The sequence below is a fragment of the Chenopodium album genome, chromosome 9, assembly GCF_948465745.1.
Source record: "Chenopodium album chromosome 9, dcCheAlbu1.1, whole genome shotgun sequence".
Taxonomy (NCBI): domain Eukaryota; kingdom Viridiplantae; phylum Streptophyta; class Magnoliopsida; order Caryophyllales; family Amaranthaceae; genus Chenopodium; species Chenopodium album.
Window position 1 is genome coordinate 57442566 of NC_137842.1, and position 18794 is coordinate 57461359.

Sequence of the window (18794 nt, forward strand, 5' to 3'; positions counted from 1 at the left end):
TCCACCCTTCATTTTTACAAATAACTAATCCAACGGTTTATAATATATTTGATGATGACAATAATAAGTTACCTTATTTTTTTAAAACTCGTTATTCTAGTTGTCGTGATAAATAGTATAAATAGCCACCTTACTTTGTTGCAACTTCATGCAATACATTCTGTCTATTATTTCTCATTTCTTCTACAAAATTGTAAACTTCAAATAAGGATTTTATTTTATTTCAAGTGTATTTCCACATTTAAGAAATAAAAATGGTAATTTATAATGCATCTTATTTCTTCTTGTGTGTGTGTTTTTTTTTGGTGCCTTTAATCTAACTACATAAGTATCTTTCTTTGTTTTTTTTGCAGTCTCTCATAAGCACTAATGAATTCCAGGTGATACGTCTTTACATCTTTTTCACTAAAAATAATCTAAATTTTCGTAATCTCTATTTTATGCAATTTGTAAGTCTTAATGCAAGTTTGCTATTTTCAGACCGAGTTCACTCAAAAATCCGCTAGAGTAAAGTCATTGGACCTTCATCCAGTGCAGCCATGGTAATTTAACGAACGATTTTTCAACCATTCTATTTAACTCGTGTGCCCTGTAAGATTTATCATATTTTTGCATAGAATCAACAAAACAAACTATTTATTTAGTCTTTATAATAACGCATATAAAAAGCAAGTGAAATTTATACATTTAGAATTGTACATTAAAAAATCGTTATATATACGTAGCATGTTAAAAAGGTATTGACATACTTTAATCAATAGATAAATGAAACTAAAATATATCTTCCTAGTAAAAATAATTCATAATCCCCTAAAATATGCAGGGTCTTGGTTGGTCTTTACTCAGGAACAGTCCAAATCTGGAACTATCAATCAAAGGTAATAATCGAGAAGTATCATACTACAAATTGATTTTTCATTTGCTATTTTACTTTCTGTTTGAAGTTTACTACTTATTTAATTTCTCATCTTTTTCTCTCAGAGCATGGAGAAATCGTTCGAGGTTACTACCAATGTACCAGGCATGTCTTCGATTTTCCCTGAGAGCCTATTATATATACCCGGGTGTATCAAACTTTTACTTGGTACGCCATATATTTTATGTCTCGTTAATGAAGTAGCGATGTGTTGATTTTGACAGTGAGGTCAGCAATATTTGTAGCACAAAAGGATTGGATAATAACAGGGAGCGATGACAAAATGATCCGAGTGTATGACTACAAAACTGAAGAGAAGGTCAAGGAGTTTACAGCACATGAAGATTATGTGAGGGACATTGTTGTTCATCCCAGTCTTCCATATGTCTTAACCGCGTCCGACGACAAACAAATCAAGCTCTGGGATTGGGAAAACGATTGGGTTTGTACTCGAACCTTCATAGGAAGCAAACATTATGTGATGCAGGTTGCTATCAACCCGATTGACCATAACAATTTGTTAGTGTATCTCTTGATGGCTCCATTAAGGTACGTACTACATATAGTGGCGTATTTAGGATTCATATAAAGGGTGTGCACAATTATATACTTATAGAAAAGACTAAAAAACACTACACTTATTGCTAAAAAGTTACACCAAATTTTAATTTAATGTAGTTGCAGGGTATGCAAAGGCATACCCTTGATACATGTTGTATCCGCCCCTGACTACATACGAGTTATGATCATACGTAAATATACGTAGTATAACACTTAATTTTATGCCATATGATTTTGGAATGAAACCTCATTTGGAAATGAGAAGTGGACTCTCTCTTTACAAAGCTAAGCTTGGTCTAGTAGTAGTTTGTCACCTTGTAACCAAAAGGTTGTGGGATCAAACCCCACTAGAGGCAAATTTGGGGTGGGGATTCCCTTACCCTTCCCTCCCCCCCCCCCCCCTCCCAAATTGTCTAACCCGTTAACCCGGATCAGGTTGGACCTGTGAGAGGTTTTGGCCGAAAAGGCCCTTAGGAGTTATGACCATATGACATATGTAATGATTATCATGATCAGAGTTGTGAAACATTGATGTAGAGAATTAACATATATTCAGAATTGTGCAATAGAGCGAGTTATAATTGAGTCTATTTTTGTTATTAATTATACTTGTATTTATTTTGACCTTATTATCTCTTTTCTTAATATAGATATGGAATCTTGACAACTCGAACCCAATCCAATCAGTAGCTGCCCATAACACTGGAATTAATTGCGTTGAATATTACTTAACAAGTGATAATAAACTCTATATACTCACTGGTTCAGATGATTTTACCATGAAGGTTAGTCATACTCTTATGCTTATTACACTAATATTATGATATATTGATATATGTTATAGTTTTCATACATTATGATTTCAATTCAAAGAAAATCTAATTTATGATAGCATGTAAAAATTAGGTATGGAACTATGAAAATATGAATTGTGTTGACGTGTTAAAAGGGCACACACACAATGTGTCTACCGTTCTAGTTCATCCTGACCTTCCGCTCATTTTTAGTGGATCTGAGGACAAAACAGTTAAAATTTGGAATGCAATCACTTACAAGTAAGATTCTTACTCCTTTCAAACATTTTTTATTTATTAATTTATTTTGTTGTGGTTTTTATTTCTTAAAGCAACATATATATATTTTCATTTTCACACAATTTCATTTTTGTATATTGCTCTTAATGATATAATCAAATTCCTGTAAATTTAGGCTGGAGAAGACCCTTGATCAGAGTCTTGGACGAGTGTGGATACTAAAATATGACAACATTTCCAGCCAGTAAGACCATCAAGCTTATCCTTTATTTGAAAAACTTCAATTTCTATAATTATATATATATATCAAATTACTAATCATAATTTTGGGTTCAATGTGTTAGGATTGTTATTGGCTGTGACGAAGGATTTCTCGTGGGAAAGTTTGAGCCTTGAAGAATTCTAACTATGGGATGTCTTGGAATCAAATTTGAGCAGATTGATGTCTACCTGAAAGCTGAATATGCGTTTTTTTTTAGAGATGATTATCACCTATGCTTTATTTTCTAAAGGTTTTAGCATGCACTCTGCATTTAGATCTAGTGCTACAATAAATAAAGGGCCATTGTCCTACATATTAATGTATTATCATACTTTGCAAGACAGTAAATTTAAGCATTAATATGATATGTTATTTTATTTTTTTTTTGAAAACAATATGATATGTTATTTGAGAAGCTTTATTAATACTTCTTTTATTTTGTTTAATCTAGCTAGTTCTATCTTCTTTTTTTTTTCCTTTCCTTTTCTTTCATGCACTCCCTATGTTCTTTTTGGTTCCATTCAATTTTTTTTTTTTTAAATTTTTGGTTGATCTATTATGTTTTGCTCTCTTTGCTTTATTATTCTATTTGGCATACCCCATTTACCATCTTACCATTTCAACTCCACATAATATCACTTATCATACTGTTTTCATTTTATTCACTTTTTTCTTACACTTATCTCTCCTACTCTATTCTACACCACTCATATTCATTTATTCACTCTTTTTAAGTCACGTATGTATAATAAGTGAGTAGAATGACATTATAAAAGTATCGAGATAGTATTTTTCTTTCTTTAACATATTAGTTTATCTTAAAAATGTTTTTTTTTTTTGGATAACGAACAAAGAAGGAAGGAAATACAGGGAAGGAAAAGACGAGGACGAGTAGAGAAGAGAAACAGGAAGGGGAAAGGGAAAAGTGAGCTCCACTTTAACCTCGAACCTCCTCAGCGATCCCTCGTTCCCTTTCCTTCCGTTCCTTACCCCCCATAACCTTTACCCAAACAAGAAAATTTTTCCTCCTCCTTTTCTCTTCTCTTATTTAATTTTCCTTCTATCCAAACAAAGTATAAAGGACTTTTAAATTTTATTTTCTTTATCCTTAAGAAAGTACATACTGTTGTGTGAAGGAGGTTGACTCTCTATTTTAAACCTTCTCCAATAGTGAGACTCAAGTGAGTATTTTTAGGAGAGAGAGAGTATTTTTTTGCAATATATATCAATAAGTTGGTATCTAAACTTAGCAACTCCAAAAGAAAGTTGTTAAGTTTAGATACTCAACTTTGAGTCTCATTTGACAAAAAGTGTGGGTCCCTTGTCAATATTCTAATATATTCTGTAATTTATTTAAGTTTTTACTTTTTTTTATTATTTTTTAATCTTGCAATATTTGATATTAAAAAATAAATGGATTTGGTGGACCATAAATTGAAAGTAACATTTGTATATATTAGAGAGTTTCACCATTGAAAAATTAGACTTCACATGAGTTGCGAGTTAAGCTAAAATACGATCCCTCAACTTTAGTATTTGTAGCATTTTGGTCCCTCATCTTTCAACCGAAGCAAATTGGTCCCTCAATCACCCATAACTTACTTTTCCGGTGGAAAAAAGATGAGTCACCAAAATTTAAGGACCAAAGTGCCCATGTGACAAAAAATAAAATAATATTTTATGTATAAAAAAAAGTTTAGGGACCTATCCTAGTTAGCAAAAATTTAGGAACCATGATTCATTAATTTTTTTTTTTTTTTTTGTCAGTTTTTATTTAAAAAAGAATCTTTTAACTGACATTAATTTTTTTTCATCAACATTAATATTTTGGTTATGATTTGCATTAATAAAACTATAGAATTTTCGAAAAAGAAACTATAGGATTTTTCACCTTTTCTAACCCCACATCACCAACAACCTGCCACAAACACATCACAACCCCATCTCCGCCAGTCACCATCGTCATTAATCAACCATGCAACCCAAACCTCCAGTTCGACCGAACTATATTGCGTCATGAGCTTGTATAGAATTAATAAAATTAGGAGGCCAAGATTAAATCACAAAATAAATCAAAGGCTGGAATTAAAAGATGGTGATTGCAGATGATCGTTAATGAGGTGCAAAGTAGGGGATTGTTTCCCCCATTAGAGCAGCTAAACCAAAAGAGAAGAAAAGAGGGCTGACCCTTTTTTTTTATTTTTTTAATTTTTTTTCCTATTCCCTTCTTTCTTTATTTTTCCTTTTTTTTATTTCTTTAATTCAAAGTATTTAATTTTTTTTTTGAAAGAAAGTCGAAGTATTTAATTTTTTAAGTCATATTTAATTTTCTTCTTTAATTCTTTAAGACATATTTTTAAAAAAAGTCATTTAATTTTTTAAAAAATAAAAAAAAATTGGGTATGTCACAATAAATAATAAATATTAGTAGCTGACAAAAAAAAATATATGATTTATTATCCCTAAACAAATGCTAACTAGGATAAGTCCCTTAACTTTTGCTTAGTTGGCAGCACACATCCCCAAACTTTGTTGACTCAAAAGTTCCTCCACCAGAAATGGTGAGGTAAGAGTGGTAGAGGGACCAATTTGCCTCATTTGAAAGACGAAGGACCAAATATGCAACTAATGCCATAGTTCAGGGACCGTATTTTAGCTTATTTACATGAGTTGCTAAATTGAAAAGTGAGTATGGTATATCACCATAGGAGCTAAAAAAACAACTCATTTTGTATTTCAATACTCAAACTTGACTCTCACCATTGGAGATGGTCTTATAGATGGCTTCAAGGATAAAAAGCTTGATATAAAGTTCATCATAGATGTTTTGATGGATTTGCATATCTCATCAATGAAGTGGTTGCCAACAAGAATTATAAACGAGTAAATTCAAGTTACTCAATTTGAGTAACTAATACTTGTAACTTAAAGGGTACGCTTGTCCATTTTCGCTGAAAAGTAAGGGCAAAATTTGGATGTCATGTTTTTCTCAACTTATACAGTGTGAAACGTCTTGGAAAAGACCGTTAATTAGCGTGCGAAGTTAGTTTCCTTGGCGAACTCCGATGTTAATTTCGGCTCCGATGTTGATTTCGGCTGAGCATGATGGCAAATGACTTCGATGTTGATTTCAGCAGAGCATTTTTATTCAATTAACGACGATGAATTCAAGTCCACTATTGAGAAGCGATACTCTTCAAATTGTGAACTAGCGTGTCCATTAAAGAAGCGGGGATATTCAGTCAATGATTGGTCTTGCTCTTGCAAACCGGCGAATAAGTGTGTTGGTAAGCAATTGCAATTGCAACTATTGATTTATTGTGAGCTACAATTCAAATTCAATTAGTAATAGTGCAACACAACTCTTGATTTATTGTGCCGCATGAGACAAATATTATTATTCCGTAAAAAAAAACGTTAACATTTTAGAATATTATTATTCACAACTTTCAAGACAAATATTTACCATATTGCCATTTGAGTAACAACTTGAACCAGTAACCTAGTGTAGACACCCATTTGTGTCTCCCCAAAACCAAACCCAGTGATGAGTACCTTTCGCGTCGAATCATAATCGAATGAAGTGAAAGTGTGGAAAGTCCAGTGTTGCGGATAGTTTTAATTTCTTTTATCTTCTCTCTGTTTTTGAAAACTTATTTTAAGAAAACAGCCAATCCAGTTTGGTTGGTCCATGATATGGGTCCAATAGTAGTGTAGTTGGATGAGGCTTGCAAATACCTTTCCAACGATATATTATAAGCCCAATTCCGATGAATATTGAGGAAGTTATGGCCAATTTGCTAAACTGGGCCCGGTTTGAGCTTTATGTACGGCCCAATGATCTAGGGGAGAGCCTAATATGGTTTATCATTCCTAATGTAATTAGGAATGGTTTTAGTCTTCTAGATTCTTCTAGAAGGTTCTTTTCATTCCTAATTCAATTAGCATTGATAAATTGACTTTTGTTGACTTTTCAGAGTTTTAATCAAAATCAAATAGCATTTTCAAGGAAATTATATGATTTTATCCTCTAGTACGGCAAACTTATCTGATTTTCGAAAACGCGTTAAAATTAGGCTTGGCGTCTGGAACCAGGCCTGGCGCCTGGCGCTAGTGTTGGTGCCTGGCGCCAGTTAGCCAGGGTTTGCGCCAGATCTGTTTTTGTGCGTCAGACTCTGTTTTGTTTATTTTATCTTTTTGGCTGATTTTCTCTATAAATAACGTATTAAAAACTCCGTTTTGATTCACCAATTCTCATCATTCACGAGTTCTCATCTACAATCAGTTTTAATTAGCATTCTCTTAATCATTCAATTGTTTCTTTCTCTTTCTTCTTACTTTGCTTTTTCATACAAAATTCCTGATTCACAAGATCTAGAAACACCTAGCCATATTCGAAGTTGCCTTCGCCCTAGACGTGAAAGGTTTAATTTCTGAGGGTTTGGTCCCAAATCTCTCTTTCAATTATTTAATTTAATTGTTTGATTATTATTTTCCTTGAAGTTACTAACGTGTGTATTTTGTTATTAGAAAGAGGTACGAGGCATCAAAGTAAGTACTTTAATTGATTAATTGATGTTATGATGTAGAAATCATGTTTATATTGTTATTATGATATTCCTAGTATCATGTCTAGGGTAATTTTAATATTAAATATGATTGTTACGATGCTTCCTATATTCTTCCTAATATTTATGATTGTTAGTATCATGTTAGGGTTAAAGCTTTGATTTTTAATGCTTAGTGACATGCTAGGGTTTGTTATTAATCTTGTTAGTATCATGCCTAGGATCTTGCTATTATTATGCTTTAATATTAACGTGAACATGATTATGATTATAATTGTTATAATTTATGATTATGAGGATTATTATTGTTATTATAATTATTGTTATGATTATTTATTATTATGTTGTTTGATATTTTATTTATTGCTTGATCACACCTTTATTGCATGTTTAAAGGGAATTAATACTTGTAATCACGCTTAATAAGATAATTAATAATCTTATTTAGGGTTAATGTGATTATAATTTCAAGTGATCGCCAATAATAGATTTGTTTGTGCATTTATATTCAACCAACATAGATTAAACAGGTTTAGGCTTAATCTTAATGATTGCATGTTAGTCAGAAAGCGCACATGAATACGATCAGAATAAAGTAGAGGCCTATTATTAGGGCAGGTTCAATCTCTTTTAGGTTGGATTTGTACCTTCATCCCCGAACCCTTATTTGGTTCTAGACCTTATGGAGTTGACGATCTCTTGGATCGTTAAGGGGTGTAACCTTCACCCTGTGAACGGTTTGCAAGTTCCTAAAACTTGTTAACGACTCTTTTGCTCTATCTTCTTCCCTTTTGGACGCCACCGTACTTTAGTGTATGATCACAGTGGGGTTCAAGCTAGTGAGATTAAAGCTTGAAATTATTCCCTACACCTAGGCCAGCTCAATTATGAACCATGAGTATTACACGAGATATATCAAATTCCCAAAGCAAAAATATTGATGATGAAAGTTATTTGAAGCTACTTGGAATAGTTATTGTTGTTCTTCTTCATTTTTTTTATTTAATTTTAAAGAGTCAACAAAATTTATAGATTTAGAATTAGAAGCTAGAATAATGATAGCCTAACCACTTCACATATATTAAGCAAGTAATCAAGTAATGGAAACTACGGTGGATGATCAAATGAGGGTACCTTAATTGTAAATATATGGGGGTTACTTCAATAAAAAAATAAAAAATAAAAACTATTACTAGGGCAGTCTTGTAAAAAAAAAAAAGGTAAAGTTATTCTCTTATAAATAACTAGATTGATTTGAACATATAAAATTTTCTAAATTTGTTTATTTTTTTATACCAAAATTCAAAAAAAATAAAAATAAAAATAAAAATCCCAAAACAAATAATACATCAAAATTTTAAAAAAAAAAATTAAGCTCGTAGAAAAATTGAATAATGAAAGCCTAAAAGGGGTACCTGAGGTCCATGTGGAAGAATATTTTAATATATTATTGTTAGAGGAAATAGATTTTTTTTCTGAAAATCGATATTAATAATAATCTAGCTGATTAGAATTTCAATTAAAAAGATAAAAATCATAAAATGATGAAATCATTTATTTATAGCTTTGGAGAGAAAAATTTTAATAACAGCATGACATGTGTCTATTTTTAGGATATAATGATGTCAGCGGTTGCTTTTTTTAGTATTAGTTATAGATTTTTAATAATAGCATGACATGTGTCTATTTTTAAGATAGGGTGATGTTAAGATAGGGTAATGTCAGCGGTTGCTATTTTAGTATTAGTTATAAATAGTTAAAACAAAATAAAAGAAGTTACTTAAATAGACAAATGAGATCAATTTTTTATAAATTGATCGATATTATTTGTATAATGAATTAGGAATTTTTTATGCACAAAATAAAGTTTAATTTTTAAATAAATGAGGTTATGGATATGTATGAACAAGAAACCATGTTCTCCTCACCTTATATTTTTGTTGAAATGAAATTATTTTTATTGGATTGAAATAATTATGTTAAACTTAAGTATTTAACCTAATTAAAACTTATTTTGTTGAATTTAACTTATTTATATTGAGCTGAAATTTTTATTCGATATCATGTACTGCGTAATATGTATTGTAAATTAGGTGAAGAGAACAATGTCTTACTCTATAAACAAACATGGTCATTAGGGGTGTTCACAAATCGGTCCGGACCGGACCGGACCAAATGGTCTTTGGGTCTAGAAATTTATTTTCCCAGTCTTCGGTCCAATCCGGTTCAAAACCCTATAAAAACCGGTCTTGGACCGAACCGATACTTTGATTTAAAATAGGAAATTTTGATAATTACCACCATGTATAGTAGGCAAAATTGAAATTACCACCTCAAGGTTTTTGCTAAAATTTTGATCAATTTGGGGGTTTTGCTAAAATTGAAAAATTCAGGTTTATGAAATGAAAATTGGACAATTAAACAAGTAATTGGGACAAAAACACAATTAAATCATGCAATTGGGGTTATTTTGTTGTTGCTGGAACAATGTAAGCTACAAATCATGCAATTCATACCTAATATAAACTCTAATTTTCATTTCACAAATCCTATTTTTTCGATTTTAGCAAAACCCCCAAATTGATTACCCAAACCCTAATTAAAATAATCAATTCAATTCATTGAAGGTTAGATTTGTAGAAATTATAACCTAATTTGCGAAATTTGTGTAATTGAAATCAAATTTAAGAGATGAAATAGAAAGAAGGGAGTAGAAGAACAGGAGAAATCGAGGAAAGAGAGAGAAAACACAAATATAGGTCCCATGATGACGTCATGTGTAAAAGTGGTGGAAATTTTAAACAGAAGGTTTTGTGTGAGTCTGTTTCACGTGAGTCCACCACCACCACCATAACTCCACCACCACCGACCAAAGAGCCCAAACCCAGACCTTAATTTTAATTGCGGTATTAAGAGATCGAGAAGCTAAGCAGCAAGCCATTGATGAGTAAAACATTGAACTCCGCCATTATCCTTCTGTTAATGGAGTAAAAGCTCAAATTTCGAGTAAAACCATTGATGAGTAAAACATTGAACTCCGCCATTAACAGCTCGAATTTCGAACTCCGCCATTGAACTTTGCCATTGATGAGTAAAACCATTGAGTAAAAGCTTAAATTTCGAGCTCGATTTGCTTTTGATAGAGAAATGATTCTTGAACTCTGCCATTAACAACGTCAACCACTTGCTTTTCTTCACTTCCTTCTTCGCTTTCTCTAATCAACAAAATACTAATCGATTCAAATTACATGATTTCAGCAGCTAATAATGTGAGTTGCAGAGAAAGATGAGAAAGATAGTAATTGTTGTGGAGAAAGAAAGAGAAGAAGGAAGGAGGGGTTTTAATACCTGACCATTATACTCTAATTTCTGATATATTTAACCTATTTTCTGATATACTTCCTCTGTTACACATTATGTGCAACAAAGAGGTGTGCACATTTCCCAAGAAAAAAAATATAGAAAAGCCTAATTAACAAAGTAGGGGCATGTGATTAGAGTAAAGTGGATGATTAATTAATTCAACCCACACCACCATCCACCAGGCCACTTGCCCGCCACACCACCACCAACCAGGCCACTAATTAACCCGCCACACCTCCACCCACCAAGCCACTAGATCGCCCACAACACCACCACCAAATCGTCCCATCGATCCACCCACGCACCCCCAGCACACCAGGCCGCTCAGAGCCCACCCCACCGAAGAAAACCACCTTAGCCACAGACCCACCACACCACCACCAAGATCTCGACTTTTGCCAACCTCGTAAACCACCAAAAAACCACCCATAACCAAATAAACCCTTCCAAAAAACCTCACCCACCATCTCGAAATCGCTGTACCCACCTTACCTCCCTAATTAGTCGTACCCACCCCCAAAACCACCACCTCCAACCAGAAAAATCGAACACCATGCATCCCGACCCTACAAAAATAACAACCCTAATAATACAAATGAAAAACCATTACCTTCACACATCAATTGAACACCATGAAACCCGACTCTATCATCAATTTAAGCTTTATTTGGTCAAATTTAACCACTAAAATTCTAGATCTAGAATTTTTATGGTTAAATTTGACCATAAAACCTTCACATTTGAGTTTTAGTGACAAAAATGAAACAAAAGGAGAAGGAAGAGAGAGAAAGCGGTGATGGCGACAATGCAAGCATGACAATGGCAGCGACTTTCGACGAAGCTGGTTGTTGAATTTGAGGGCATGAGGGGAGATGAACAAAGAGAGGGGGAATTTATGGGTAGATGAAGATAGAGTGGATCGGAGATCGGTACGGTGGTAGTGGTGGTGGTGATGGTTTGGTGGTGGTACGGTGTTTGCCATTGAAGGTGATGGTTGAATGAAGAAGATGGTTGAAGGAGATGGTGAGAAATGAAAGTACAAGGGTTGATTGGGGTTGGAACTTGGAAGAATGAATCTGATTAGTTTGGGGTTGAATTAGGTGTAAATTATTAGATTAATTAGAATTATCAATAACCTAATAATATATGTTTTAATGTGTTAATTGAATTTTAGTAAGGGTATGTTGGTAATTTTATTCAATTTTTTTTTTACTAAAATAGGAAAGTTTCAGTTTGTTGCACATAATGTGTAACTTCTGTTTTTGGAAAATGTTGCACATAATGTATAACGGAGGAAGTATATAAATTTATAATATAGTATATGATATTTATAATTTAATATCTGACCATTACAATCTATTTTCTGACCAGTATAATCTAATATCTGACTATTATTATCTAATTTCTGATCATTAAGATTTGTTTTTTCCACATTTTTTTCCTGTTTGTATGACCGAACTCACGTGAGTCCGTTCTACACAAAACTTTTACGATTTTAAAAGTTTTGGGAAAAACTAGGTGGTAAGATTAAAAAAAAAAAAAAAAAAAAAAACCTTGAGGTGGTAATTTCAAATTTGACAACAATACATGGTGATAATTATCAAATTTACCTTTAAAATATGCATGAAACCTTAAATAATGATTAAGATTATTATTTTTAATAAGCTCATAAAGTTTTAAATTTATGAGCTTTTTAGTACTCCCTCCGTTTTTTTTATATGCATCACTTGGTGATGCGCGAAGTTTTAGAAGGGTAATATAATATTGTGTGTGGATGAATAATTTATTATAGTATAAGTAAGATGAGGACCATGAAAGAGAAAGAATGTGAGGGAGAGTAGATATTTTTATTATATAAGTGGGGACCATAGAGGAGAGAGAAATAATAAAATAATTTAAGTGGGGTTAAAGTAAGGGAGAGAAATGATAAAATATAGTATAAAGTTTCCAAATAAGGAAGTCATGCATTTAAAAAAAAACACCCATAAAAGGAAAGTGATGCATATAAAAAAAACGGAGGGAGTACTAAATATACAAAAAAAAGACGTAAAGTGTATATTTTCCTGTACTTTTTTCTTGTTTTCCATAAAAATATTAAAAAAAAATTAGAATTCTTTTTTTTAAAAAAATTATTAAAACAATCCAAAATGGTCCAGTCCGAGTTTTGGACCGATTCTTTCGATCTGGTTCGAGTTTGGTCCTAGCTTAATCGGTCTGGTCTTCAGTTCATAAAATTTTCATTTTCGATATTCGGTTTGGTCTGGGTCTTGAACCGATGATCAACCCTAATGGTCATAGTTATACAATGTGGATTGGCTAGCTACACATAAAACTTTTGGGTAATTTTTTTCTTCTTCAACATTAAAAAAGAAAAAAAAAATGGTAACTTAAAGAGGGTAAAATAGTCTAATCAAATTTTTTATCAACCAAAGCATTTTTCATGTTCATTTGCACTGGATCGCTACACCCTTCCCTAGTTCCCTCTCTTTCCTCCATTGAAGAGTCTTCTGAGCTTTCTCTCCTCCATTGAAGCGTATTCCGAGGTAAGCTCTTTTTTCGTTTCTACCCTTTAAATATCAATTTCACAATCTACTTTTAATCGTTAATTTTATTGTCAGTTAAATCAATTTAGGGTTCTTCTGAAGTGGGTTATTGAACTAATAGTTTTAATAAGAGCTGACTAGAAATTTCGATGCTATAATGTTTCTATTCGTTTTCTTAATCTGGAAGAATTACATTTGATGATTGAATAAAATTTGGTTACTATTTTGTTGCAGAACCCTTTAATATTAAGACATTACTATGAAAAAGGGAATTTTTAGGATTAAAAATTGGTAAATAATGTTTTCCAGGGAGCTTATTACAAGATTTTTCCATGAAATTGTTTATGATTTATGATAATTTGTACTGGAAAAGTGACTGGTGAATGTTTTGATGCCAAGTTGGTTTTTTCTGTAAGAAAGGTGGTTTTTAGGTGACAATGTGGAGCAATGGAGTATTTTGTTGGCTCCAGCGGTCACCGTATATGCAATATACTCCGTTCATCCGAAAGTAGTTGTCACGTTCGTAGTGTGGTAATGTAATATAGAATATAGATTAGCAATGTGACTACTATATCAGGACATGTGGGGAGGCTAAGAATGACTAGGATCATAGTTGCTTTTATGAGCTAACTTGAAAGCTAACCAAACTGATTTTGATCGCTGCATGATTTGCGCCCATGCTGCCCGTCAAGAGCAATGAAGTATCTTTTATGGATCGTATTTTAACTCATCACTGCTGTACTGTTGAAAAAAATAGAAGAGAAATGGAGTGTTTTCTTGCTAATTTAAGGCCTATTAATTTGCCAATTGGCTTCCCAATATTGATACGTTTTTATTTTTCTTGGGAGAAACCTGGCTAGATATCTATTTCTGGAATATGGGTATGTTGCTAATTTCAGCTTTTGTAAGGCCCAGACCCATCCCATTACTCTTAACAGTCTGGCAGATATCTTGGCTTTATAAGAGTAGTTGGTGGAGAAGATTGCTGAGGAGGTTCAAGATTAAAGTGAGAAATGAGCTTTTCTCAGTTTTCTGGTTTGCAGATTGTGTAAGAACTCTGATGTTTCCACATGAGCTGTTTACAACTAGTAGCTTATTCTAAAAGGCAATGGCTATTTAAGGCTGGACTTTGGTAAAAACTTGAGTTAAGGCTGGACTTTTGCGAGTATTTGAGACTTATGTTATATATACTCAACTATGGAATTACCATGTCTTTGCCTTAGAAATTCTATGCCGGTAGAAGTTGCCATGTCATGAAATTTAGGTGTTGTTCGTTCTATCCTCTGATATGAAAGAAGAAATAGTGGAAAGAGTAAAGAAAGCTAGATAGAGAGGAAATGAAGGGAAATCACATGTGGAGGGGTTATGTTAGATGTGCTTTGTCACCATTTATAAAGCTCATTAACTCTGAGCATAGTCACTTTATTAGCTAATTCCCCTTTGAACCTTACATAATTCACTAATCTCTGCTGAACCAAAACAATCAAATTATACATGAAAGTGGTACATTTTTTGTCTGATTTTATTGAATTGCATACCTGTACCCAATCTCAGACTAGTGAATTAAATAACATTGGGGTATTGTGCATGTGTGCAGGTCAAGATTGTGCCAATGGACAATATTGTAGATGCCCTAAATTCTGCATATCAAGAATTTCTTTCTGCTGCTGCTGGGGTCTTAGAGGCACAAGAAGCATCTGAAAGTTACAAAACACCAATTACAGATACTGCCCTGGAGAGCTTTAAACAGCGGTGGGAACTATTTAGGGTGGCTTGTGATCAAGCTGAGGAGTTTGTAGAGTCTGTTAAGCTGAGAATAGGATCAGAGTGTTTGGTGGATGAGGCCACTGGCTCAGTGGCTGGGAAGCCTGGCCAGGCTATTGCTGGTCTTCCACCCATAAGTGCTGTAAGGTTAGAACAAATGAGTAAAGCAGTGAGATGGCTTGTGATTGAATTGCAGCAGGGTTCTGGAAGCAGTGGTGGGTCGTCCCACCCCAACTCTTCTGCTCCTTTTGATGCTAGGTTCACAGAGGATACTGCTCAATAAGTATGTGTGATTGGAAATTTAATGTCTTTTTGTTTGAAGCATAGACACCTAATGCATAGTGCTATGAGAACTTGGGATCCTAAACAGTGGTTTTATGCAGCATTCATGGATGCACTTTCATCAGGATACTAATTAAATGTATTTATAAATGGTAATTATTGACTTTGGGAAGCTCAAATTAGTTAATAGTTCTTCTTTATGACCTTGTGTACAAATAGGCCTCTGATAGGTTATTACAAGGGAACAAAAGCCTAAACCTGTTATCCACTTATCCTACATAAGTTGATGCTTCATGTATCAGTTATAAGATTTTCATCTCACATTTGAGTTCATAAATGATGATTAATACTTTCATAGATCTTATAAAAAAGGAAATCTTCTCATGAGGACTTTGTGGAAGATAAAATCTCCCATGACTCCATGAATAATATATTTTGCTGTATACAAATGATGAGCTGTTTCTGTATATAGTTGAGAGTCTTGATACTACTACTTTTATGCATGCTTATTGTGTCATAGGTTTCTGCATTAATTATTTCTGACTATTTTGAGAAAGGATGTAGATCTTGGTTGTTATTATCGAATTTGATGATGAGGTCCAATGAAGAGCACAGTGGGAGCTGCTCCATTTCCCATGGGTTATATATACAGTTTTGACGCCCAGTGAGGAAGAATGTTTTTTTAGGGCCTGGAGCGAGGAGAAAACGTTTTGTTGGATTGTTGTGCCTGATGACCTCAGTAACCCCCTCCCTTTTCACCCAAAAATGTCATGTTTAGGTTAATTGGATAAGAAAGTCAATGAAACAGGTTTTGTTTTTTTTTGGTTGCTTAAGTTTGTAAACAGAAACATTTCCAAGTTTCCAACATGGGGACACCTAAAAGGAAATGGGTGAAGAAATTTGATAGGATTGAGTCCAGCATGATTGACTGAATCTTCGAGGGGGTTGGAACTTTGGAAGGACCCGTTCAAGGAATAGAAGAAGGATTTGAGAATCTGAGCTAGAGTGTCTGATGAACTTTGCATCCTCTTTCTCTCTCTCTTACTCTCAAGTTTTAGGACAATTTCTTTTTTTCCCATGTTGGTTTGCTTTCCAGTTTGCAAGTCTCTAAGACAAATACACAAGCTCAATAGTAAAGTTATGTTTGGGCTTGTGAGTGTTTACCGTTTATGATGAATATTTCAAAAGTTGAAAGGAATTACATATGTAGTAAGAGACCTATTTCTTACTGTATAAGAGGTATTCTTGCACTATGTATTCAACTAGGCCAATTTACTAAATACTAAACTTGCTAGTCTTATGTTCACATTCAGGCAAGTGCTCTATGTCCTTTCATTTACTAAATACTAAACTTGCTTATGTGGTAATATTGTTTCCTTTACTTCTTTAAAATTTGGCCCACACCCACCCACTCTCATTTATCTGTCCGTTTTTCCACTTTCTGTAAAACAGTTTTTAAACCCACTTTCTGTAAAAGGGGATGGATGAAGTAATTTCTATAATCTTTCTGGGGAGAACTTATTTCTGAAACTGGGGCATCCTTGAACAGGAGTGCTGAAGCTTAAAGATTGCAGATTTTCTCGTTTATTATTTTTTGTTGTCGCCTTCATAAAACTTATAGTGCTCAATTGTAAAGGAGATATGGGAGCAAGCAGTACCAAATACGCACAATGAGCTAGCTTATGTGCTAGGATTAAATTTACTAGTAGAAGTACTTGCAGAACAGCAGAAGTAAACTGAGAGAAGGGTGAATACTTCTGTTCTGGTTATGGATGTATATTCTGGTATCTTAGTAGGCTATATCTGCTGTCCAGCTGAATGAATTTGATACGATATTTTTTTTGGTCAAAAGCATAATTCTACTCCTTGTCTTTCTATATTATAGTAGGGGGACCTGGTTAAAATGGTAGAAATAACATATGCGCGTTATTGTGCATGAGCTATGCCATTTTAGTTTGGAATTTTATACTCTAATGGATCTCTTAACCTATTAATTGTTCTTTCATTTCTTTTACTGGCAGATCAAAGAAGACACAAATGTTTTCACAAGTGAGGTCATGGTGTTTGTAGGACTCAACAAATACGCTGCAGTTGAGACATCAGCGCTTTGGTTTGTGCCGAATTTTGTTAGATATGCTGGGAAGAATTTGCAGGTTAATACAGGAAGATCTCACATAACTTAGTAGTGTCTATAGGTTGTATTACAAAAATTGCAATAGCTTTTGCAGTATGTGTATTATTTTTCTTAACTATTTGTGGGGAAACAATTATAAAGTTGAAACTATACTGAATTACTGATTATAATCTGACATGACTTGCTTAATTACAAGAGTAACAATTAGCAAGACTTCTTGTGATTTAGTGCATGCCACTAATTTTCTGGTTGTTTGACCATTAGTACATTAGATATAACTTCCATCCGCTGGTTAACTACAAGCTTGCCAAATCTGTGACGGCGAAATGCTGTCACAATATCCCTTGTGCTCAGTTTCAAAAAAAAAAAAATCCCTTGTGCTCAATAAAACAGTAACATTGAGAAAGTGATTTATTGTGTTAATAGTAGAGGGAGTTATTGCAAAAGAGAGAAAAAAAAAACATGGAAATGAGCAGAGAGCCAGAGAGTTTTCAAACCGGGGTTCGTGTGACAACATTAATTCAAAAGATGTTTACTATCCAAAATCGATTTCTGACAAATACCGTCACTTCAAAGGACTTGTTGGGTTTGGAAGGAGAGGTAAAATATTGGTGTTCAAATCGGGTGATTTACAAAACTAAGGTTATTTTTTTTTACACTTTTACATCAGAACAAAACTTAATTACCAAAGATTATTGTTCAGATAGGATTGGAAATAATTACAGCGCAAAACCGTTTCTTAGTATTGCGGTTTTCTTAGCAAAATCGTTACTTGAAATAGCGGTTTTACCTTTATCTAATAACTTACTAAATAAGTACTCCGTATAAGTGAAATTGCTACCTACCAAGCTAAGCTTGGTCTAGTGGTAAGATTGTCACTTACCTTCCAACCTTGAAGTTGGGGGTTCAATTCCTACGAGAAACACTTTGTGGGTGAACTCCCTTACCCTTCCCTCTTACTCTCAAAGTGTTTGACCCGCAAATATCGGATAAAAAAAACCCGTGAGGGTTGAGATACGGTTAGGGTCTTTCTCTGTACCTTTAAAAAAATGCTACTTGAGATAGGGGTTTTGCTAAAAAAATATAAAATAAAATGTGAAGAATAGTGGTTAGTTAGCCACGTCAGCGATTGTTTGTTATTAGTTTTGATATTACAGCTGGCTTAAGTAGTTAGTTAGGTGGGCCACAATTTGTTATAAATATAGTTGTCTCCTGTATTACACAATTAATTTTTCAATAATGAGAAATTCTTTTCCCTTAAACTTTCTCTCTCTAAATTCTTCTCTCTTAGTTTCTTAAGTTTTTTTTTTCTTCGACTACTAAAACTCAAGAATAGTGAAGTTTACATGGTATCAGAGCTGCGAATC

The 18794-nt window shown here is 33.4% G+C and overlaps 1 protein-coding gene and 1 pseudogene across 2 annotated transcripts; both read left to right on the top strand.

Annotated features, from left to right (window-relative positions):
- The first annotated feature begins 141 nt into the window (after positions 1-141).
- Positions 142-17616, top strand: LOC145558607 (mediator of RNA polymerase II transcription subunit 32-like). The gene is made up of 6 exons (XM_081619896.1): positions 142-257; positions 354-380; positions 481-542; positions 824-878; positions 14845-15294; positions 17315-17616. The coding sequence occupies exons 1-5, from the start codon at positions 255-257 to the stop codon at positions 15292-15294; spliced, it is 597 nt and encodes a 198-aa protein (XP_081476022.1). The 5' UTR covers positions 142-254; the 3' UTR covers positions 17315-17616.
- LOC145559240 (uncharacterized) lies at positions 985-3152 on the top strand (annotated as a pseudogene). The gene is made up of 6 exons (XR_014092686.1): positions 985-1025; positions 1121-1465; positions 2128-2262; positions 2384-2532; positions 2687-2755; positions 2856-3152. The product of XR_014092686.1 is annotated as an uncharacterized LOC145559240 (transcript).
- Positions 17617-18794: the final 1178 nt, after the last annotated feature.